The sequence below is a fragment of the Empidonax traillii genome, unplaced genomic scaffold (genome assembly GCF_003031625.1).
Source record: "Empidonax traillii isolate 1590-97213 ecotype Southwest subspecies unplaced genomic scaffold, ASM303162v1 scaffold793:size290412, whole genome shotgun sequence".
NCBI lineage: Eukaryota > Metazoa > Chordata > Aves > Passeriformes > Tyrannidae > Empidonax > Empidonax traillii.
Window position 1 is genome coordinate 84,183 of NW_020955986.1, and position 25,105 is coordinate 109,287.

The 25,105-nt window shown below is 43.1% G+C and overlaps 2 protein-coding genes across 5 annotated transcripts in view; one reads left to right on the forward strand and one right to left on the reverse strand.

Annotated features, from left to right (window-relative positions):
• BLVRA (biliverdin reductase A) overlaps positions 1-17,530 on the reverse strand; it is a 32,952-nt gene extending 15,422 nt beyond the window's left edge. The window contains exon 1 of one of the 3 annotated variants that reach the window (XM_027901498.1): positions 17,432-17,530. In XM_027901498.1, coding sequence (XP_027757299.1) covers positions 17,432-17,515 — 84 coding nt within the window. In that variant the 5' untranslated portion in view covers positions 17,516-17,530. Of the gene's footprint in view, positions 1-10,514; positions 10,547-11,140; positions 11,271-17,431 lie in introns of those variants that run through there. The other 2 variants (XM_027901501.1, XM_027901499.1) reach the window with 2 other exon arrangements.
• LOC114066666 (cytochrome c oxidase assembly factor 1 homolog) overlaps positions 16,757-25,105 on the forward strand; it is a 50,804-nt gene continuing 42,455 nt past the window's right edge. The window contains exon 1 of one of the 2 annotated variants that reach the window (XM_027901505.1): positions 16,757-16,868. The gene's annotated coding sequence lies outside the window, so the exon portion shown is untranslated. The remainder of the gene's footprint in view (positions 16,869-25,105) is intronic. The other variant, XM_027901506.1, reaches the window with a different exon arrangement.

A 25,105-nucleotide genomic window follows, 5' to 3' on the forward strand; every position in this document is an offset into this window, starting at 1 on the left:
CCTCTGTTCTGTGCAACATCACTAAGGCCATGCAAAGTCAGTGCAGAGGCAAGATAAAAGGCAGAACTTTAGAACTATGCCATGAAAAATTTTACTGAAGAAGAGATACCTAGACATCACAGAATGATAAGGAGTACCTTCTCTCATGATATATAAAGAATTTCAGTAAGACTCATGCATTTTCCCTGCAGTTTTCACAGCCTCGTTCCCAAAGATATGAATGAGTGACTCACGTAAGAAATCAAAATATTTTGTAGTTCATGCCACATGTAATAACACCGATGCAGGAGGCTTTCCTGAAGCACTGCCAGCTGGGTCTTTTGAAGTGTGCTACTTCAAGTGCACACATATCCTAAGAGCAACAGAAAACTCACAGATGAGTATTTAATCTGAAAATACTCTTGTCAAGGTTAGCTGACTTTTGCATAGTCAAAAGTTGAACCATAAGTGTCTGAGCCTGGCTGCTGGAGGGACCCACCTTATGCACATATATTCTCACTTACATATTCTCATTTAGCAGACCTGCAGCCTGCTCAGTCAGAGAGGGCAGCAAGACAAGACTGCTGGTGCTGTCTGTGCTTCTGTGAGTGCTCTGTCTGTGATCTGTGTGACTGACCATGTACATATGCATGTACACGGGGTACATGTGTGTTCTGCGTGCATGTGCTGACTGAAATACATTTTCAGCCGAAATACTGACCAGGGGCCATACGAAGTCTTGCCCCTTTCAGGCAGTTGCATTCAGCCTGATCCTTTCTTCTGTATAAACCAGGTTGGACTGAGGAAGTTTTCCAGAGCTCCCTTTGAATAGACTTGAGGATTAGATATCCTCCAAAATGTTTTCCCTGTTACTGGAGTGAAACTCAGAGATGAGGGCTGCAGAACCTTCCTCAACAGAAGTTTTCAGGGGAACACCAGACAGACAGCAGCAGTCACTGTAAAATCAACAAGCTGAAAATTTGAGGTTCCTTTCCGACCTAACTCTCTGATTTCAAATACCCAGAGAAGTGGCAGATGCTGTAACTCAGGATGTCATGATACGGCCTGTGCCACCACCTCTTACTCTCATTGTCTACTCTTAGCAAGAAACATCTGCCTGGAGCAGGGAAAGCAGAAGCTGAACAGAGTCGCTTCTGTTGCTGTTGGGGTTTTTGTATGGAAAAACTCACAAATGCTCCAATTGAGCAGCCTATTCAGAGGCATAAATACCCTTTGTTCTGCAGGAAACCATTTAGGCACTTTAACCTCTGCATGTACTGAAGTACCTCCTGGAAGCAGACCCAGCACAGGCCTCATGAATCCTCCTCATTAAAGGCAGGACTTGAAGAAAAAGGCAAAGTAAAAATGAAGGCAAAGAAAATTATTATTTGAATGCCAACATGCTGTATTGCTTTTGCTCTGCATTTGCTGCAACACAGAGAAAAGTGTTCTGCAAGAAATGGACAGACAGGAAGGCAACACCCAACACTCTTTTGTTACTTCTCTTCAAAGCATTAATTGAACATAAAGTCAGAATTTGTCTTGAAAACCTGGCAAGACCATTTGCAGTTTCCACATTTCAGAGGAAAACAGCAGCACTTAGAAGTTGTAGAGGAACCACGTACACATTCCTTGAAAGCTGTTTATTACAGTCTTCAATGTCAGCGCTTGCCAGCACCTCTTCATCTTTCCTGCCCATCTCTCAGGCTATCACAACCCAGGCCACAGTCTCTTGGCAGGCATGCAGGCTCCGCTGAGTGAGTTATAACTTTGAGGCACCAACTCTCACACAGGTTTGCTGGCGGAAAACAGTCTCTCATCCTGACTGGCACCACTGTGGAAAGAGCCAGAGGGGACTTTTCTTCCTGGATTTTAAATGCCATTTGAACAACACACGTGCATTGTTTCACATTTTTATGCGGGTTCACCAATTAAATTATGGTTTCCCAGCTGGCTGCCAAAGCTGAATTTGATATAGTTATATTGAAATATGGCCAGATGCTGCGTTACAGCTGCCAAACAAGCACCTTTACATAAAGGACTGCACTTGTAACAGATATGCTGTCTGCAGCATTAATACCTGAGCAGAAGGAAAACTTTTAATAGAACACAGTTCTGCAAGCTAAATCTGCTAACTCGAGATTCTGCAGTGCTCCTAACTCCCATCTCAGTATGGCTGCTTTCCACAGCCTGCAACTCCATAATTGAAGGGAAACCATCTCACAAAAGTAATACAAAACCATGAGAAGTACTGAAAGAATAACCTGAAGATCTGGTTTTAACACGTGACATATTCCACGCTGTGAAGGACCGAAACAGAAGTTCTGTGAGGAACATCCATGGGTATGAACGATCATTTTGTCCTGTTCTCTTGCCTGCATTCACCCTTTGTGGCTCAGATTTAGTTGCTAAAAGAGGAAAAACAAAGCCAAATGACACTTTTGAGATAGGTCAGGGAGGTTCATTTTGTTTAAAACTGAGAGTCAAATTACATTTTGATATACATACACTGCTAAGGCTGAAACTATCCAAGAAAGAAATGAGCCTGCTTTGGGGCACCTGAAAATTAATTAAGAAGGACTCCATGAAGGACTCCGCTTTTGATATTATAAAAATATTCCCTTAAAAAAAAAAAAAAAAAAAGCAAACCCTTACTTATAATGATAATTTTCCAGGAACTATTCTGGAGTGAATTTCAGAACGTCTTGTGAAACTTCTGGTGGGTAAATAAACAATTGCACATAACTGCAGCCTCATCACAGCTACTTTTTAACCAAAGGCTGTTTGTATGTGGCTAATTAGATAGTGCTAAACCAAAGAGAAACAAAAAAAACGCCACCAAAATTTCTTTCAGGCTTTAATGTGCTCTAATACTTTTTGAAAGCGCAGTAATAGAAGAAGAGAAGAGCATTTTAACAAGCAACAAGCCAATTACTTTGGAGTAAAGTCTATTCAGGAGAATGAGCTATGTTTTGGAGCTATCAACAATTCACAGATCCTAATTTTCCATGGGATCAAACAATATTATTGCTACAGTCCCAATCTGTGCCTGAGAAAAATAACCCCTGTAAAGCTAAAAATGGTAATAACTCAGAAAGGAAAAGAAGAAAAAAAAAAAAAAAGGCATGAAACATCCTCCACCACTTCTTTTAACTTAACACCCACATAAAACACTACAGCTATCACAAAGTTGAACCCTGCCAGGTCCCTGTGGACCACGAACCATGTCCCTCGGCTTCCCTGCAGAGCAATAAAGCCCCCAGAGTAAAGTCTCTGCACAGCTAAGTGTCTGAACACTAATAACTGAGACTCTGCTTGAACATCTATTTCATACAAAGATATTGCTGTCTTGTGCTGACTCTTACACTTCTTTTTTTCTTTTTTTTTTTTTTTGAGCTTTTCATGTTCCATTAAAAACAATGACCGGAGGACAGGAAAATGTTCTGAAATACTTCCTCAATTACACCTGCCCCTGAATTTTCCTGCCGATTACTGCACTCCTTTCTACAAGCTCTTACTTCTTCAGAGGGCCTAAAGAATGCAGAGCTGTGCTGAGCAGATGCAGGAAATCTGTATTTCCACGCTGTAGTCTCACTTTCTCCAAGAAGTTTACTGGGTGATCTAAAGCAAGCAAAGCACACCCCCTTTCCTGGTCAGTCCTCCCAGCTCCAGAACAGCAGAAACCTCTCTCTCTGTAGAGGATTCTCACACCTACTGACAGGAAGTGCAATGTAACAAGTAGGTATTACTACAGCCTCTCTTCTTCTCTGTAGGAAATCCCACACAGAACAGACACCTAGAAAATATGACTGTAACCAAAGTTTGTACTGAAATATCTATATAAAACAATGCTCTATAATGCATAACACAAAAATAGGTTTCTTCTTTCCCTTCTCTTGCTCTTAAACTAGTCTGAAACCCAAAACCTAAAAGGAATTATATGCATGCTTAGTTTTAATCACAAGTAATTCCATTGATCTCAATGAGAATACTCCCACGAGCCCACTAAGAAATAAGAGCTCTTGCTGTTTACTGTAATATTAGTAGGCACAAGAACAAAACACATATCCAGCTACAAGTATGTTCTTTTAATATCTTTATGGACTCAGTCCAATAGATGATACCTATCTTCCGGTCCACTGAAGGTCACTGCATCCCAGACCTATAGCAGGCTGACCTATTTTGAGAATCCCCCAAACAAAAAAAGCACTCCTGCTACACGCTGCAGTCACCATAAAGATATTGCTTACCACGGCTGATGAAACCCTCTGCCAGCATTGTTAGTGTGACGGCAACTCGTAACACCAGAGGCCACCTCTGTCATTTTATCAAGTCTGTGACTTGATAAGGCCTGAAAAATGCAATGGTTTCTCTCCACTCCTATTACATTTTCGAAATCTACCAATGTCAGAAATTGCTTGACACCAGGGAAAACCAGAAGTTCTTGAATGAACAGATGAGGTTATTCACTCCTGACTTTGGAGCTCAGTATTTTTCATGTTACTGGCCAACACAAAACTCAAGAATCAGATAGGCTAGCCTCCCTCTCATGAAGAGTTAGTCTGTAAATCAATTTGCTTTAGCAGTCAAATAGTCCTGACATGCAACTCATCATTTTCGTCCCCAAAAAGCAAAACACCTTTACTGAAATATCAGCCACTAGAGGGAGTATTTGGTATCTTACCTAAAACCTGATAAGAAAATGAATTAAAAAAAAAAAAACCTAAAGTTTACAGAAAACCTGTACAAGCATATTTCCCACAGTACTGCAATTACACATAAGGTTGCATGCAAAGTGTTTCAGGGAGAAGAATGTTTTCTTTGTGTATAACTGAACACAACGCAGAAGCGATCGCCACGTCTCTCCTTCCAATCCTTAGGTCTACCCACATCAAACACTGCGATTTCTGCAAGCAGAGATGTAGTTTTATACGCCAAGAACATGGCTAAATTACCAGTAGGTTTGATTTGCTTGTACAGTCAGTCATCCCTGAGCATGTCTAAACCTGATCCTTCAAGCATGCCAAGCTGGAGCCTGACATGCTCAGGCTTGGCCTTGATAAACAAAGAAAAAGAACGACCTACAAAATGGTTCCTATTTACAACTGTCTGCCTCTTTACACATTCACAATCCCCAGATTTATTGTTCCAAAAAGTCTCCAAAAGGACTTAGAAAACTGCCATCAAGTTAGGTCCACCTTCAAGCAAAGTAGAAGGTTCGACTTGCCTCAAGCCACTCCCAAACTCTGTATTTAAAACATGTTAAGTGAAAGACGAATATATATTTCAACTCCTGCACATGAATCTGTGATGAATACAAAACTCATCAAAAACCATAAATGGTTTGAGTCCATGCAGGGACAGCCTGAAGAAGGGTACAGGATGGATTGTGCCAGTATATTAAGGGCATCACAGATTCTACATACTTTGTTAAATTCTGTCAGTTTAGGAACAGTGAAGCTGCTGGTAGTGCTTACAAAAACTCAAGACCCTCTCCAAAATCTATGTGAAAATAACCACAACTGGCTAATAGACTTAAACACCCCCAGCTCCCCTTTTACTCCTCACAATCTGCCTTCAAAGATGTGGAGCTGGAAGGTTTTAGTGAAGTTGACTGCCTGCTCAGAGGATCATTTTAAATACACAACTTATTCAGAACCAGCATGGCCATGGATAAAAGAATCCAGTATCACTCTTCTCCTTTCCTCTGCCAACTGCATGTACTCAGTGTGGACTATTACGTTATTTATAACAACTGTGGCTGAACAAATTGATAATATTCCATAAAAGGCAGGATCGGCACAAACACCTAACTTTGAAATAACTAAAACAGCTATTGCAAAGGTTCAGGAGCAGACAGTACTCAGGGCACTGAAAGAGGGGAATATACCTTGTAAAAGAGGTAGAAAAATAACTGGATCATGGAAGCACTAGATTTTTTAGAGTCCATACTTGCATTTGAAACACGATGCAGACATTTCTCTCTATTACCCAAATTTTACTAGAATTTATCCACTCCAAATTTTTCTGCAATATTTTGGTGAAGTGATTTAACAGTTTCTCTCATTGGAGAAGAGATTTGTCCCCAACTCAAGTTCACGTCCTTAACTGAACCATTCCTTTAAACAGCCAAAGAGGTCACTGAGTTCTGAAGAGAGTGGCTGTACTGAACTACCACCATCCTGTGCCACCAACAGTAATTTTTAAATGTAACAGCAATCCTGATCGTTGCTTTATTCAGCCTTGCTCCTTTTTAAAATACCCACCTAAATCCCTTCTTCTCTGCTGCCACAACCCCAGAAAGCATTTTGAGGTTCTAGGAAGAAAGTTAACCTTTTAAGTTTATTGTCTATTATTTAAGCCATCCACATCTCAGGCATGACTGTGGCCCCTCCATAAAACGACTTGCACACAATGTCTTTCTTTATCATTAGAAATGGAAAACGCAAGGCATATTACACCGATACGATAAACACAAACACTACACATGGGCATCTGTAAGTTATCACTGTTTTATAGATGCTGTCTTAAATATTCGACACTAAATCTCTGTTCTTCCCTCCCATGGCCAGACTTGTGTACCTAAGGGCAGCAATGGGGCCTCAGCAGCTCAGACTATGTAAATGACAACTGTCTGTAATAATCTGTAATAATCCTCTGAGTCCACTCAGACCCACTGGGTCTGTTTAGGATTGAGTCAGAGAAAGAGCAAAAAAATGGCCCAAAAATGGCTTGTGAGACAGACTTACAGACCACAAGCCATTTGACTACACTTGCTGTAAGGTTGGATGCTTTTTCCTCCCAATGGATTTTAGTTCTGCAGTCTGGAATAGGAAAGTTTATTCCAGATAGGCATATAAACAAATATAAGGTAATGTGGGGGCTGAAAATTAAAAATTTTAATTGGCACACTGTAAAGGAATGTACTTTGTTAAAACAACAGAATGGTTTGGGTTGAAAGAAACCTTTAAAGATCTTCTAGTCCAATTCCCCCTGCTGCAAGTGTGATGTTTCCTTTCTCCAGTCACTGGGGACTTCATCTGATTGCCATGACTTTTCAAATATGATGGAGGGTGACTTGGCAACTGCGTGAGTTCTCCCTGCTGCTGAGGATTCTCTGTATGAAAAAGACCATCTCCGTCAGCATAACAGTATGAGATCCCACAGGCAAAAGATGAAGGGGTAAAGCCTCATTTAGTAGTCATTTAACCAAAAGAAACTTAATCTCTGGGAAACCACGTGCCTCATGCATATCCCTGGTGCAAAATTAGGGCTTCCTCACAGACTCCAGGGAATAACAACTGTGTTCTTCATCTCCGCTCTCTTGAGAAAGCAGCATCCTCTCTGATAGAGTCTTAAGAGAAAAACTAGGCTCAGAGCAGCCAGAGAATTACATGGCCACATTCCCTGCTTGGAGGGCAAGAGGAGAAAGGATGTGAAGCTCTTATGTTCCCTTAAACAAAGGACCAGACACTTTAAGCCCTGTTTATACTATCATATAATACGGTTATTTTTATGGTTCTTTTGCCGTGCCTTCATTGTGTCAATATTGCAAATATTACTAGATCAGGATGACTGTCACCAGGACCTATCCAGGAAGGACTGCATTGCAAACACCTGTCAGAATATTCCTATTTTTAAACAGTCAGGTAAATGACCTATTTATTTAGAAAATAGTTTTTTAAGAGCCCTCAGTCTTAAGATCTCATTACAGATGCCAGGCATATAAAAACAGACAGTTCCCCTTAATTTGTAAATACTGAGCTAAGTACAGGGATAGCCATTTCACTTCACTTCACTATGCAAGCAAGTACATCTGAAATAGATTTTAAAAAAATGAAAGTCCAAATGAAAAACAGGTTTCCTAGAGCGAACATTTTCAGCAGCTGCTGAGATCGGTTATGCTGATTTCTGGATGACGAACCTAAGGCATCTCAGACACCTCAGGACTGTTTCTTAACACATACTGCATTCCAGCACACTCAGAGTGAAAAGTCAAGCACTCCATACTTAAGGGAGTAAGTAAACAAAACAAAACAAAACAAACAAACAAAAAAAACACCCAACAAATTCTCAATCCTTCATACATTTGTATCCTCTGTCACCAAGACTAGGCACAGAGAGATCTATACCAACCTGCTGATCTCATTCCAGTCGCACACAACTGCGCTATGTCTTAGAAAAATTAGCAAATTACTCCAAAGACAAGTATGAGAACATGTTATGTTCATCACCAAATAACAGACTAACCAGTCTTCTGTGGCTAATCTGTGTTGGAGCCAGCAAAAGACACTAAATACTGACTAAGGGCTGCCTCTCCCCAGCAACAGAAAGGGTCACAAAGCTCTATAGCTTCTAGCACAGCAAAGAATGGCATTTCAGCTAGAACAATTGTGGTCTCAACTTTATCCCTCACATCCTGTACAGTTTCTTTCTCTCTTTCTTTCTTTGTATTATTTAGGGATTATTTAATTATTCCATGTTCTTTCCCACAGCTTTCTTATCCTCTCATTCAGAGAATAAAGGTAGTGACAAGACAATAAATATGCTTTTCTGCCTATACCTTTCACTGAAAAGGAAAGCTAATAAACATGGTAACGTTACTTGAGCCAAGAGAGTTTGTTTTATCAGCCAATGTAATGTAGCCTTTAATTTAGCATTTAGGATAGTTACCGTAATAGGAACACTATTTGCCCCAAACAGGCTCTTTCTAACTGTTTTATAATGGTATACTGAAAAGATAGAAGATTAAAAAAAAAATTTATGCTAATTGTTGAACACATGTTGCTAAAGGGGGAGATTGTGCTTATCTAGAGGAACAGGATTAGCAAAGGCATTTCATTATCTTTCCCAGTCAGGTGTGTTTTCTGCAATGTTTTCTAATTAGACAGTAGAGCTCTGTCTGGGTTGCAAACAGTCTAGGGAATAGTTAAACAAAAAGCCAAAGCTCCTTTTGCTTAGTAGAGAGGAAACAAGTAAAATGTTTATCTATGTTTTTATTATAGTTGCGATTATTTTATAAAGTTTCAAGATGTTAGCCCAACAATTAGGTCTTACAGGCAAGAGAACACTTGCCACGGTTCAAGGCAAGCCCCAGGGAAGTGGGACAGGTCCTCAGCAACCTTCGTTCTACTAAGTTACAGCATGCCATGTATACATCCAGTGTGGTCTGGATTTTTTTTCAACTATGGGATTAAGCTGGTAGGTGTCTTGACTTTCAGACTGTTTTTCTCCCCTGAGCCCCATTCCCTCCCACCTCAGTGAAGCAACCTTTTTGATGTCTTGCTTAATAACAGGCAGTACAAGCATAATGTAAGTTATTTTAATACATTGAGCACTACCTGCAAGTTTCAGAAAGATCTATGGTTCTGTAGAAATTAGAGGTGACAAAGTTATCCACAGCCCAGCACATGTTGATGTTGCTCTATCACCTTTTAAAACACAGAAATTCCTTTCCCAGGGAACTGTTCTCCCACTGCAAACACTGCTATATCACATACATCCAAGCTCTTTCTATTAGCCACTCAGCTTCTTTCCAGTTTTGGTTTAGTTTTATCTCCTGACTGCTGCTTTCCTAGCCAGGGATGGCAACACAGACAGAGTTTCAATGGACTGCAGCCCTGGTAATGGAAAACACTCCATGAAGCTTCCTACAACATATCTGCACAACATACAATGCAATATCCTCTCTACAAGACAGATGAAACTGAGGTTACTTCAGAGCCATCATTAAAAAGCAAAAACGCCAATGTGCATTCCAGTCTTCCATCTTACTTAAGTCCTGACACCAAAGCATAACATGGAAAGTGATTCCCATTTTAATTTGAAAACTGGTCCATTAATTTATCCATTTATCTTCACTTGTATTGACCATGACAGTTCATTTTTAGTGCAGAGAGCAAAGTGGTCCTGTTCTCATCTGCTGAGCCTAGTTTTCAAAGTCTTTAAAGTAAGCCTTTAACTAAGGCTTTCTTATATATGCTGAAAATAATTTAAAATATTAACCTATTGCTCTTTACTTTGCGAAGATTAAACTTCAAGTTGGATTTATATTATTGAAACAGATTTGTCTTAATTTTCTCATTTATTGACACAAATGACAGAGAGATGCTCAAACAGTATGTTATTGATTTTTGGCACAGTGTCATTCTGTGTTCACATCTGTAATCAGAGAACCAAGAGCTGAAAGACTATCCTCATTCCACAAAAAAATAATTCGGCAAATCAATGCAAGGAATTGGATAAAAATTATTTCACACAAAATCAGTTAAGTAAACTGTTGCCCTAATTAACACTGGTTGTTTTCTTTTTTTAACAAGCTCCAACTCAGAAGTTCAGCATGATACCAGCAGTTATATAAAGGCTGAGCTTGTCCTTTCACTGTATGTAGACTGAGACTTGATCGATCTTTTTTTATCTTTTTCTTTTTTTTTTTAAGATATAGGTGATAGCTGTGATTAGAACATAATTACTAATAAAGTGTCACCGTGTTTTACACACAGATTCTGTACTGTATCTGAGAACATAAGAATCACCTTCCTCCCGCCAAAAGCTGTGTGAAACATGTACCCACCAGGTTCCTTTACAAAAGCAAAATATTCTCATCCTCAGTTGGTAATATGGGTACATATTACATATGGCTACATGTTTACACATGGGTAAACTGAGGTTACAGTCTGCTGGTTCAGAAGGGAGTGTCAAACACCTGCAGAAAACATGGATTTTAACAGGATTTGGAGGAAGCTCAGCACTTCTCAAAACAAGCCCAGAAGCCACTTCGCAGGAAAGGCTTTCTATGAGCTCTCACACTCTCACAATGAAGTGCCCTGGCCACCCCGTGATGCTTACTGGCTACTTCCACATCATTTACAGGCTAATACTCCGCTTTCACTGCACCTTGGATATTCTTCCAAACAAAAGGCTCGTCCCTTTATTCTTTCTCTCCGCGTCCCCGCTCCCGAGTGCCGGCCTCTCCCCTCTGCTGTGGTGCTGCCTTGGGAGCAACGTGACCCGCAGGACTCCCCCAATCCCTCGCCACCGAGGGGGGAACGCCGGCAGCGAGCAACCCTGGGGAGGGCTGCGGGGGAGAGGGGGCAAGAGGCGAAAGCGCCGCTTCCAAATCCTAATTACGGTCAGAGAGGGGCGAGTAACAGCCACTAACCTCGTCAAGCTCGCAGAGGAGAAACGCGAGCCTCCTCAGTTCTCCACCGCTCCCTGCAGCTCCCGCTTATACAACGCTCCGCAGCTCCGGCACATCTCCGGCCGCACGCCCTATCGCCGCCGCGGCAGCAACACCCACCTCGGCCAGGAATCCAATAAGGCTCCATAGGGGCGGGCTGTAGCCGGAGGCAGCTGGGGCAGGGAGCTCTCGCCCGGGGACACGCCGAGAAAGCTGCACGTGGCTGCCAAGGGGCACGGTGTCGTTCTGGGACACCTCCCCGGGGACCTGGGAGAGATCCCCCCCTGTTAAAGCCCCGCGCAGAGGTCACCCCTGATGTACAGTTGTAAACTACGTATCAGTAAAAGGCATTGCATACGCTTATTTGCCTCAGTAAATGCAGCCACGGTGAAAGAACAGGAAAAAAAATTTAAAAAAAGGAATTCAGGATTATGTATCCATTGAAATCGGTCACTATGGAACGCTGAACTAACAGACTGTTAAGGATGCTTGGCAGAACACCCAAGGCAGGGCCCGAAGGAGGGGCAAACAGTGCCAACAATCTAAAGTGCTAACTGGGTAAAAGGGATCTTGACAGGGGGAGATCGAAACCACTGACTCACAGCACACCGACTCAAAAGAAGGAGGAGACTGAACATGAGCACTACTTAGCATAAGAAGTGAGAGAATCATTGAACCAATAGAAAACAGACTACTACTTAATGAGAGCACTATGTAACTTGTAGCCAATGAATACTGATACTTTTGTTTACTAAAATGTATAAGTAAAGCAAAGTTTTGATGATGGGGAAGCTAGCCTTTTGTGGGTTACCACCTAGCTCCCTACTTTGCACAAACTAGAATAAAGAAATAGCCACCTCGCCTCGGTGTGTGAACTGGCACTGCACACCGGGGAATGAGCCCACTTGCAGGGCCACAACCCCAGCCAGGCGCTGCCCAGAGCCCACTCACTGCAATGGCTTGCAGACACTGGTACACCAGCAATGCTTGTGTCTGCCCCGCTGCATTCCCAAGGGTTTACATTGCACGGGAAATTGGGAGTTTCAACGGTTTCAACGGTGCCAAGTGGGAAAGAAATCACTCTCTGGCTGGCTTTGCCCAAGCTGCAGGTATACAGAGAGCAGGTGCTGCGACAGGCCAGGCCAGGTGTTAGGCAAGCTCTTACTCAGGACTGTTTGCCTCCCTGGCCCTCAACATACTGTGCTTAAGCACTACCTTTTCCTAGGAAAGCCACTTTTTACCCAGATCTTACTCCTGGCCTCTTTACTTGGCATTTCTTATCTACATGCAACAGGACTTTTAGTGCTGCTTTCAGGGCTTGGAAGATAAAAGCCTGTGAGGGTGCAGCTATTTACCCCCAGGCCAACAGTTACTGCAATGAGTGTATGAAATGAGGATGGTCTGAATTCCACGAGGAACCTAAAACTGTGTCACACTGGGACTACATGTACAGAGGATCAAATTCTGTACTCATTCATCTCAAACATGAAATAGAAATAATGCTGGAGAACTTAGTACTTTTTTTCTTTTACACACAAGTGTGTTCAACTCAACCTGCTTCTGATAAATCTTGGGGTGTGCTGTGTAAGTAGTCATACTGGAAGAAATCTGTCATTTGTCCTTTATACTGAAATTCTGCAGATTGGGATTTTGAGAGTGACACACCTTACTTTCCATCTTTTCTCACTCATTTCTGACCAGTTATTTCCTCATTAGAAAGACTTCAGGAACTCCCTTGGCCTCCTCTCATCTACATTTCCTTGTGAAAACTTCCACAGTCACATTTTCTGAGCCAGTTATGAAGTTTTAACTCTTGTAAAACTTCCATAGTCTAACATAACTTGCCCTGCACACAGAGTTTATGCTGACATTACTATGCTGGTTGTTTCAAATACGTCACAGGATGTTTCAAAACTCTTTCCGTTCCCTCTCAAACATGCTGCATTACCATAGGCTAAAGCACTGATCTATGCCACAGCAGCTTTAATTACAGTCATTACACAACTGAAATAAGGAGGAGCTCCAGAGAGCAACTCAAGCACTATTCACAAAGCTAACGAGCAGGAAGTTTAAAGTCTGAATGTCTCCTACATATATGTGATATTACATAAAAGGGGATTGGCAGACGAGGAGATACAGAATTTAAAGGTGTACACCATAAGTTCAACATATGGGACAGTTAATGATTAGCACGTGACAGTGTGCTTAGCATAAAGTAATGAATCAATTAACACATGATAGGAAACCTTAACGCTTTGCAGAACATATGAAAGAATGCATATGGGAGTGATTAGAGGCAGACCTCACTCAGAGCCCTGGGATTCAATAACTATGCTCCCATTTGTACAGCCACGTGTTCTGCAGGATGTGGGACACATCCAATCTCATAATTACTCTTGTCCAAAAAAAAAAAAACCACCACAAAAAACCCACCCACCTTCCAAATTAATCAGATCCCCAAACCAGATGGAAGTGGCACAGCACACAGCCAAACAGGAGGGCACAACTGCCTGTTTCGACAACACTGTAGAGTTAGGTCACCTTAAACCAGTCATGTACTTACTTGCTGTTTGATCCCTGTAGACAGCCTAGAGCTCCCTCTGCCATAAGTTTGTTTACTTATTCAGGTGGCTAGATAAAAACCTCAGCATTCAAATGAGCTCCAGACCTGGGCAAGATTGGAAGGTGGTGGGGGGGGGAATGGTTCTCCCAGAGGTGGAATCAGATATGGGCTCTGGAGGAGTCATTTGTGGCCATGAGATGAGTGGCCAAGATAGTAAGAGAAGTTGGGTCCCCAGAGTGGCGATAGTGAGCGGGGGAAACACCAGCCTGGAAAAAAGCAACAGCAAATAGCCCCCAGCATGAACATAGCTCTACTGGTATAATGGTGTCTAACACCAGCTGTTTCTCTTTCCATATGGAAATAGCAGAAAGACTATCTATAAATAATGAGTATGTATCAGTACCAATAAAACTTCACCAAAATTGGATGGATATTGTACGGCTTTCATCGTTGCAAAATTACCAGGAAAAAAAGGCCTGCAGGGGTAGTTAGGCCAACACAGGCATAGCTGGGAACTGTAGACAAGCTTTTGGCACAAAATCCTTCTTCAGGTCTGAAATGTATGGAATAGATTTTTCGGAGGGTAATTAGATACGTAGGAGTCAGACCACCCTGAACCTAAAAGCCACCAATTCCTACAAAGAAGGGACAGTAGCGGAAAGGCAGGAGGAGAGGAAGAGAGGTTAAAAAACCTGCAGCTGTGCATACAAAACAGTCTCTTAACACCAGGGCTTCTTAGGAGTGTAGGAAGAGGCCACCCGCTCCCTTTTTTTTGTCCTGTATTTCTCATCGTCTCTTCTTCGGTCATTTCTGCACATCCTTTAGCTCTGCTGATTGTCTTTCCATGCCATGTTTCTGCCCGCTCTCACCTTCCACAACCCCAGGGGTTTTACAAGTCCTAGCAAGCAGTATTAATTAATTTCTGCTACAGTGTAGCAACATCTCGTGTCAATTATTTTGTCAGTAACAACTAGGCAATGCAAATATAATCAACTCCTGATGACAGGAGTTGACTTGAAACCATTAGAAGTCCTCTAGGGGAAGAAACAGTTTTATACTGATAGCAAAAAGGCACCAAAAAAAAAAAGAGTTAACAATGGTTCAGTTGTTTGCTCTACTTGTTTTGCTAGAAAAACATTTTAGAAGTACTGTTTAATATCATGTTCTGTTCTGCTCACTAGACCAAAGTCCTTATTATAGAAAGGAGTAGTATACACAAGGTAATAAATTAAGTAAACTAGACGTTTGAATAAGACATAGAAGGCCCAGAGCCAGGATTTTGCAAACTTGAAGAATTCAGGTCACCTAACAAAGAAAATTGAAGAGGTCAAATCGAGGAAGAGGGCAGTGGTGACCACCACCAGAGGGATGAAGGCTCAAGGAGAAGACCCCCACAGCAGAAGACGGCGCATATCCAAAGAGATTCTGAAAAGACTCCGCCCAGAGACTAGCCTACTTATTAATATGTACGTTAGATGACGTAACCACGTATCTAAAGTATATAAAATGGCTTGCTTTTGAACTTTCAAGCTAAGCAAGTTTGTCCAGCGCAAGCTGGCTTGCTCCCAACGCCGAATAAACAAATACCTTGTTGCTTATAGATGAAAAAGTCTCAGAGCAGTTAATCATTCCGAGGATTTTCGGCATCAGTACAGGAGAATAAAATAGCAGATAGTATTCCATTAAATCACAAAAAGTGTAAATAAGCTGGAATAACAGAATAGTGGATAACAGAACAAACTGGCTTGGCAACAGCGCCGAGAAGAGTGCCTGGCTCAATTCCTCAGCCAGGAAGCACATACAACAAACATCAAAGCAGGTAGAATGAAACAAGGAATAGCAGTGGAACACACTCTGACGTTATTGGTACACTCATCATTTAATTTCAGATGAATTAAAACCGCAAGCCAAGGCTCAGGATCATGTAATCCAGCAGCACTCACACACACACTTTGCAAATACTACAGCCTAAGTGCTGAGCTCAGGGACAGCGCTGGACAGCTCGCTTAAATAAACTCTGACAGGGACACCAGCTTACATGGGACAATGGGGAGGGATAAATCTGGAATGAAAAAGATGAGCTAAAGACAGCAGTGATTAAATTAAACATTAATATTAGTGAGTGAATTACATGGTCAGATTAGAGCCAGAGTTTTTTGGGGGGATTGCTGGATGGACATTTACAGAGATTCTGTTGAGCGTTTCAGTTTTATTTGACTGCACAAGAGTGGTTTTATGGTGTCCTTAGGATTGGGGCTTGTCCTGGGGAAAAAAAATAACATTAAAGCACTATAAAAGAGAGTGGATCCCTGGCAGCAAGTTCAGGTGTGTGCAGAGCTGGAGGAAACTGGATTGCTGGGAGGTCTGTGTGGTGGCAGCCGGCTGGGGGACTGCAGCTCTCGCTTTGCAGGCTTTCCACAGCTTAGCCCCGCAGCCAAAGCCACAGCTGTGGGACACCCGCCAGCTCCAGCAAGGCACAGACCAAGGGGAAACCCTCAAACTAGGATGAAGGGGAGAGGGACCCTCGATTAAAAAAAACCCTGGTTGAGACACGATGCAACAGAACACAAAATAAGAAAGAGAGCGTCCAAAGGAGGGCAACGAGGACAGTGAAGGGTCTGTAGTGGGAAACCATACAAGAAGCGGCTGAGGTCGCTTGGCCTGTTCGGCCTGGAAAAGACTAAAGGGGGAACTCACTGCAGTCCATAACTTTCTCGTGAGGGGAAGAGGATGGGCAAACACTGGTCTCTTCTCTCTGGCAACCAGTGACAGAACCCAAGGGAACGGCATAAAGCTGTGCCAGGGGCGCTTTAGGAAAAAACAACCAGAGCGTGGTTGAGCACTGGAACAGGCTCCCCAAGGAAGTGGGGAGCACTTCCCGAGCACCAAGCCTGCCCGAGTTCAAGAAGCGCTTGGACAACGCTCTCAGACACATGATGGTCTTGGGGACAGTGCTGTGCGGGGCCAGAAGTTGGACTCGATGATCCTTGTGGGTCCCTTCCAGCTTAGCATATCCTGTAACTCGCTGACACCCTCCCCTGCATTCGCGGCGCCACCTGGCATTGCCCTCTGCCGCCCGCCGCCGGTACCGCAGCAATGGCGGCCCCCACGGCCCAAGCGTGAGCCCGACCGCCGACCGCCGCTGCCGTGAGTGGGGACGGACGGACGGACGGACGGACGGGCGGGCGGGCGAGCCTGAGGCGCGGCCATGGCGGGGCCCCACCGCCCGCCCCCCAAGCGGGGCCGGCGCTGCACAAAATGGCGGCCGGGGCGCGGGAGGGCCTGTGGGGCGGCCGCGTCCCAGCGGGGGCGGGAATGGGGGGGCGCAGGGATGGGTTTGATCCAGAGGGGACGCGGCCGAGGCAGCGCAGCAGCGGCTGCGGAGAACGGCAGGGAGTACAGAGGCGACAGGGGTCAAACCAGGGGCAGCGAGCGGTGGCACCGCGGCGAGGGGAGCGGTGCCGTCATGGGGGGCGCGGGGCGGGCTGAGCGAGGAGCCCGAGAGCCTGAGGGCAGTCACCGCACACACCGTCCCGCAGTGCGAGCACCAGGGCCGTGCTGAGGGTGACTGCACTTCAAATACACCTCACCTGCTTCTGGAAAGCCGGACACGAGGCGAGTTTACCTAGCAAGCTACAAACAAGGCCTGATGCGCACAAAATATTAAAGCTGCCGTAAGGACCCGCTCTTTCAACGTTGGTTTGGCCCACGTAGCTATCATTCTCAAAGACACCGCTAGCTTCCAGGCAGGTTTGAGGTGCAGGAGGCGCAGCACACCATTGCTCCTGCCCCATGGCCAGCGGGCCGTGGCAGAAAACATCCCTTGTTTGAAACGAGGCACAGCTTAAAACAGTTTAAAAGAGGCCCAGGCCCCTGGTGCCCTGTGCTGTGGGGAAAGGGTTGACAGAACCACAGCCAGTGGAAACGTGAAGAGGTAGGGCAAACATAAGGCAAGTTATTTGCAGTAACTCGTCTACATTATCAGAAAACTACAGTCAGCTGTACTTTGTAGTTCAGGCACAACTTGTGAAGTGACCAGGTTGTCTTAAGCACATTTAATGTTCAGACATTGCAAAGGAAAGGGATTGCCATGTTTCTTTCTCTAAAAGTCGAAACATTCCAGTTTAAGACTACTCTGATCACTAAACAAGATGAGGTTTCCTACATCCCTTCTTATTGGTTCCTCCTGCTTCCCAGCCTAGTTGGTTTTGACTCAGTTACTTTCTGTTCATTCATATGAACTCTTAAAAGTGCAAGAAGAGAGCACGAGGTATAAGAGCGGGCTGGATTGCTTCTTTTAGGGCCAGATTTTGATAAACTGAAATGTTCAACCAACCAAAAAATTTGCCTCCTCGTTAGCCCAGTCTCACGGGTTGGAGTAATAGCAGGCTGTGACAGCAAGATGGCCCTATTCCACCGCCCAGCTGAACATCGTGCTGTACCTCTTGAATCAGGTTTAGGGATCGACTGGATTTTTGAACGTTGGTTTTTCCAGTGCATCCCAGCTTTCTGGACACGGCATTCCCTGCAGCTTCACGGGCCAGCAGAAGGAGGGAAAGGGACACGAGTGTCCCCTATGCAGCAGCAACTCACAGCTGCCCTTAAAAGCAGTGTTAGACTGCAACGCTCTTAAGTCTAAGCTTTCACTCAAATTTGAGCAGTAACTGATATTTCATGTCATGCAGTAGCCCCATGTTAAGGGGTTCTCAAACTTGACTGGGGGTGTGGTAGAGCAAGATGCGTGCACGTTGACAGATAACAAAATACTGCCTTTCTGGCAGCTTGGTGCCTAGAGACCCTTTTGTGTTCGTTAAGACTTGACAAGAACTGCTGCCCTCACTATCTCAACTTAATTATTTAAAGAGCTAAAATATCCCAGATCAGCCAAATTCCATTAAACACAAAGTGCAAAGAAAAGTTATCTTAAACAAGCAATGTAGCCATTGCAAAGTTGTTGCATTTCTTCCCTTAAGGAAGAAAGGATTGTCATCAAGGGGGGGGTGAAGAGGTTAGTTAAACTTAATGTGTCACTTTTTTGTTGGATGAGCTTTAATTTAGACTACTGTAAATTGAATGAAAAAGCATGGAGAATGGAGATAAGGAGCTTTGGGGATTAAAAATAAAAATAAACCCCAAACCCTTCATTACTATCTTACAGCTTTTTCTAAGTAGTACTTTGCTGTTGCAGTTCTGAAATTAATGAAGTGTGCACGGATTATTGCTGAGCGTATTTTACTTCAAAGCTGGTTATTCCCCAGAAGTCAGAGGCTTTGCATGTCTGTTAGTGCAGTACTTTCCAGGCCACTTTTCTAATACAAACTTCTGGGTTTTGACTCAATGCCAGAGAAGCAAAATAACATCCTTACCTATGCAGCTGTGACCACAACATAAAATCAAGCAGGAAGAAGAGCTGATGCTGGGGGTTGTTTTCACTACACTCAAGGCACTTTTAGAGCTGGCGCTCGCACAAAGAAACAAGGCCACACACACCCTCCCAAGCAGCACTGCTGGTAGGGCACTTGGCCTTTCTTTTATACCTACCACAATTTAAGCCAGCGCAGGTGAATGCAACTTCCCTGTTATACAGAAGAGGTCCATGTGAGCATTGTTATGGCACAGCAGTTTCCCTTCTTTGCCTGTCCTGCCTTAGTTAGTCAGGGGGAGAGGCCTTAGGGCATCTCTGGGGACAGTTTGGTGGCGGCCCAACTTGTGGTTGTTCTGAGAATTAGAAGGGAGCTCTAGATACATACCTGAAGGCTGGCTGCATCAGCTCTAGCCTTCTTGCGTACATCAACCTCACTGCTTGTCCAGCTCCCACCTGTACAGGTGCCACAGAAACAGAAGTCAACAACTGATCTGTGCGAACACTTGACCTTGAAATGCTTGCATATTCAAGCAAGTGGGAGGGGAGAGGGGAAAAAAGGGACTTAGCTGAATTTTTCTATTTGTCTGTAATGCTGTTAGTGATTCAGTCTACAGTTTTGAGCTGTGATTTTGCATAATGAAAAGGTTGCAGAATAAGGCTGTATTGTTTCTTAGTTTCTGGAAGGAGCAGTTATGTGACCATCGAGCTAGTATGGGAGCTAACCTCTTGAAGATGTAGTCTTACTTTTTTCTACTCATCATCTTATAAGGAATAGAAACTCCTTCAGAGTGTGCTTCTGAAAAGTTACTTGATACTCGAGAAAACCTGACATTTTATCAACACTGTTCCAGTTATCAGTTCAATATTGCTTCTTAGTCTTTTCCCTGTTGTGAACAATTTGAAAAGCATCACCAGCTACTTTATACTGACATTTGCCTTTCAGCACGTTTCAGAGATGCTTTCTGGTATTAGAATGTCTTAAGTGACAAAATACTTTTATCTGGTGTAGGGGTGGTTTTTTAATAGCTCCACAGCAGTAATAACACTTGTGTTTAACCCCCTCAGCCCCCTTCTCTCAGGGCAGAGTAATATGCTTTTCTTAGTATTGCTATATTTTCGTTAAGTGATGGCATAGCATCCCACCAGCTGAAATATTCCCTGTTTCGAGAGCTGTCTCAGAGTACTCTCTGCATGTCCTCAGTACAGAGCAGATAATAGGGGTTTTGCCTTGCCTTTCTTACACCTCCTTACACCAAATAAAAAGTCAATCCTGACGTTAATTTGATCACTGTGCTAAACATAGTAAGCCCAATTATCCCTTACATCAAAATGTATTCTGCCATCATATAATTAGACATCTTGTAGATCAAACTGGAGGCACGTGAACAGGGAATGTTTTCTTTTTTCCTATCTGTAGCTGTATCTGCTTTGAACACTGGCTTTGTAAGCTTCTCCCATTAACTAACAAAGAGATAGAAATCTTCCCCATCCCCGTGTGCCTTCTCCAGATGCGGATTAAGTTCATTAATGGCAACAGCAATCTCTCAGACTGTCTGACAAGTGTTGATCTATGCTCCAGCACTAGTGCAGATTCTCACTTTGATGCTGTTAAATGAGTTAGAGCCCAGAGCATGGGTTTGAAGCAGGTTGTCTCCATGTACTGCACTTTGCCTTGAACATGAAGTTTTCAGATGGATCATCAGAGGCTGCACCACAGGTGAATGCCTAACTCTAGCTGGCAGAGGTCTTAACACAGTCCCAAAGACCTTGCACCAGCGCTTTTCAGTCTTTTAGCAGTCTACAAGAGCATCTACAACTGGCTATGTGGTGTTGGTGAACACCACAAACTGAAAGCGTAAACACAGGGTGTTTACACCAAGGTCTGGACTACTCCAAAAGACATGGTCATCTGAACAACATTTGTTTTAATGTAACATGAGAAATCATTCACCCTGAGGCTGGGAAGTGTATGTAGGGTACTTAGGGGGTAGGAGAAAAGACGAAATACTCAGAATGCGAAGACTTTTGCAGATACAGAGTGACTAAACTGCCTAACTAGAGTTTGTTTTGGCAGGTTATGAGCAGAAGGAATACAAGTCTTGCCAGAGACATAAATTAACAGATTTGTGTCCTGTTCGTGGCATAAGAGAAGCATGAAAGAAGTTTTAACATGAAAACCAGGCACAGAAACGTAAGTTAAAAGGTTAGAGAACTGTGAGAACCTACTCTGGAAAGCATGTGAGTTAAGAGTGATTAGGACTGATTAAATTGATTTAGAGTCAGTTCAGATACTTTCCATACAAGTGTGGGTTTTTAGAGATTCTTACTGGGCTGCTTTTTAGCCTACTGGGGAAAATAGGATAAGCCAGTATGAGAAAGACAGACCTAGCCAGGTAAAAAGTCAAGCATAATGTAGATGGACACACAGCAAGGCAAACAAGTAATGAAATTCCTTATTTAGAAGGAGGGTGGTTTTTCCTGAGGTCTTAAAACAAGGAACAAGTATTGTCTTAAAAAGTCCTTCATGTCCTGTCAGCTCGGTGCAGACATCACTAAGTAAAGGTCTTTGACTGCATCCTCTGATCTCTGTTATCGTTTTCTTCTGACCCCTCCACAAAGTTAAGATCCCTCCAAAACACAGAGTTAGCATCTCTTCAGTAGTCTTCCCTGAAATCAGCCTTGCCAAGCAAGATGGAATGATTTTTCCTCTGTGCTTTCTGCCCGCTGTTTTCTCCAGCCATAATAAAGGCAGATTTCAAAGAAACACTTGCCACGTTTAATGGAACTGGTTGGCCAGTAAGTATGTTATTAATGAGCATTCTGAGGAAGGAGACACAGCCTATCTGTGTAACTGAGTGACACAGCACTGTTTTCACATGACTTAAGCATTTAACTTTCAGTCAATAAAAGCTTTAGGCTTGAATTTTTTCCTTGACCCCTTAATACCATCTGTTGTTGGGATCCAGAGAGCTGCAATATGAGCTGTGCATACACCAACCCATTTTGACTACTGAGTTTAGATGGAAAAATGATGTTGCTTATTCCACTAGGATGGGAAAGCAACTGTCAGCCCTTGGAGCTACAATGTGATCTGCTGCAAGAAGTTTGTGAAAATTCTCTGCTAAGTAGAGAGCATATGAGTTATTAGAGCTGCAGTTACCTAAGATTAATCCTGACACCCAGGAACGTTTCCTTGGATTTTACTGGATATGTACAATTGTGGACACAGTTGTACAAGCACTGAGAGAGAAAGCTAAAAGCTTCATGCTTCATAGCCCCGCTCTACAGTTAAAAACATACAGCACAGTAGCAGAAGCAAAAGGGAAAGTTGCCACGTGCAACTTCATAGTTACGTTAGTTCTAGCAATTGCATGGACGCAAAACTGCTCTAGAAGTGCTGGTTTTGCTGTAGTACAAGGTTTTTACACATAGCACAGTTAGAAAAGCCCACCTTAAGAGCTGGTTTAGAATAACAGTACTAGTAAAACTCCCTGTGTTGTATAGGAGTACATTAAGAAGGTGGAAGCCATCACACACCACTTGGAAAAGAAACATTAATACCTTACCAAGACTCCCATATACACCACATAACAGTCTTCAATCCTTTTAAAAAATAAAAATGTATTGAAACTTGTATCCTTCAAAATGTTCCACTTAGTTTCCTACCTAAAGTGGCTGTAGGCTCCTGCAGTGCAGTGAGTCTTCTTAATACTTGAAGCTCCCAGGTACTTGCAAATTTTGCTGCCTCTCACCTGCTTCTCTTTTAAACCTTTCTCCTTTAAGCCTCACAGGTGCAAAGCTTTCAGTTGAGAAATGTACTCTTTAAGTCTGCCTTACCCAGAAGTGGTGAGGAACATGTTTCTCCAGTCTTAATCCTGCTAGGTATGAAGGATGAATACTTAAAAAAATAAGTTGTCTGAGTTTCTGTTACCTTTTTTTTTTTTTTTTTTTCCTTCCAGTCAGGGATTAATTATTAATTCCACAGGCTTCTGAGTAAATTAGTTGAATTCCAGGGGTGTATATGAGTTACAACCACTGTTAAACACAGGATGTTTGCTTCCCATGTTTATTACAAAATCTATGGTGATCTCCACACTGCTTCCATTTAATTGAAGTTTTGCCACCAACTTAAATAGGTAGCCCAGGTCCAAATTCTTTAACAGAATGGAAAGATTTACTCCAAGTGTGGGATGTAGTAGAAAGATTAGAAGCTGAGGCATTGCTTTTACATGGTGAGCATGCCCTGGCTTGATGAGATTATTTCCTGCACCTAAACAATTAACCGTTCAAAGTTGCAAACCTCTGTATGGGATGCATCTGCTGGAAATTATGACAAAAGCTAACAATCTTCACCTCACTGAAGTCAGTGAAACATTTTCCATGTACTTGACTGGAGCCAGGATTTTGCTGTAGGTACCTACACTGTAACTGCGAGAGTTAATGCACACTGCGTAGTAAATTCCTCTGAAAACTGTTTTAGCTCCTCTCCTCCCCTGTTCTCCCTTTCTCTTTAGGCTGAGTTTTAAAATACTTTCCTAATTCCCCTTTTAAATCGGAAACTGAGTAGATAACCTTTCAGCATTCTGCTTGAGCAACACCATTGGCATCACTTTTACACTGTATTAGTCATAATGCACAGTAGTATGATGTCTTCCATTAGAATTTCAAAGCACTTAACAAATATTAATTAAATATTGCGTCTCTGTGAGGTATGTAAGTAATTAATTTTATAAGCCAACGCCATATAAAGGAGCGAGAAGGGTGGATTCTCACATTAGTGCATAGCCTCCTACTTGTCTACAGTTATTTTCTTCACAGGTGTCTAGACCTGAAGTAAGCTCCTTACACAGCTTTTGTAATGGCCTCAGTAACAGGAACATTTGTGAAGCTGAACTACAGGACACCTCTCATATTTCCACTATGTGAAAGCACGGCCTCTCAAATTTGTTGTAAAAGGCAGCTGTGGTAAATCGAGTCAGTGGAGAAGACAGATTAAGAAGAATTTGAGACTTGAGCTCCAGCTCTGCCTTCAGTTCGTCAGAACAGGCATTCCTAAACTTTTGCTGTCCTGTGTTTGCTTTTCTACACAGGTAGCAAAGGACCTCCTAGATGCTGCAGGCTTTGTTTTCCCAGACACACTTACTCTTTCCACCTGAAAATCATATTTAGGCAGATTTTGAGGACCTATAAATTTGTCTGGGCTTTCCAGGTGTCTGGTAGCTGTAGGGAGCAGACACTTCTGAACTAGTTGCTGCATGCCTGTGAGCATTCATTGCTGTTACAGAACGTGAAGCCCCCAGCAGGAGCAGCTCTCTGTATGTGCTGTGCTGTCCAAGCACGCATATGAAGTGCAAAACATACGAAACAGCAGACTTGATGTAGATATATTGTGCAGCTACTAAGACTGTGGAGTTGGCCCCATGCTTTTGTGGGGGAACTACACAGTTATTTGCATATAAATTATACATCCCCTGCTCCTGGGTGTGCTGCAGATGCTGCATGTGCACACAGTTATTTCTACCCGTGAAATCTTCCGCAGACATATGGGATTCCTACGGCTCTAGTTGGCACTGTGATATACACACTCCTTCACTAAAGCAACAGGACCCTTACTTGTTCCACTTCTCCCTTCGATACCCCCTTCCCTTTTAATAACAAGTCCTGGCACTAAGACAGTGCTTCCGTGACACACCCTCTGGCAATTTTAGTTTGTAGTGCCCAGTCCTGTGCTCTCCCAGGAGTCCTTGCTCTTGGCCATCCCGCTGCTTACCTTGCACTGGTTCTGACATGTTGGATCCTTCCATTAGCCACTGTGACCTATTAGCCTGGAAGAAAAATAGCAGAAAGGTGGGTAGGTTTCTCTGGAATTGTGAGGTAAATCAGCTGACTAAATGATTTAACGTTTAAGGTAAAGGACCAGCAAATTTGCCAGTGATACCAAGCCGTGTGGTGTGTTAGACATACTGGAGGGAAGGAATGCCATCCAGAGGGACCTGGACAGGCTTGAGAGCTGGGCCCA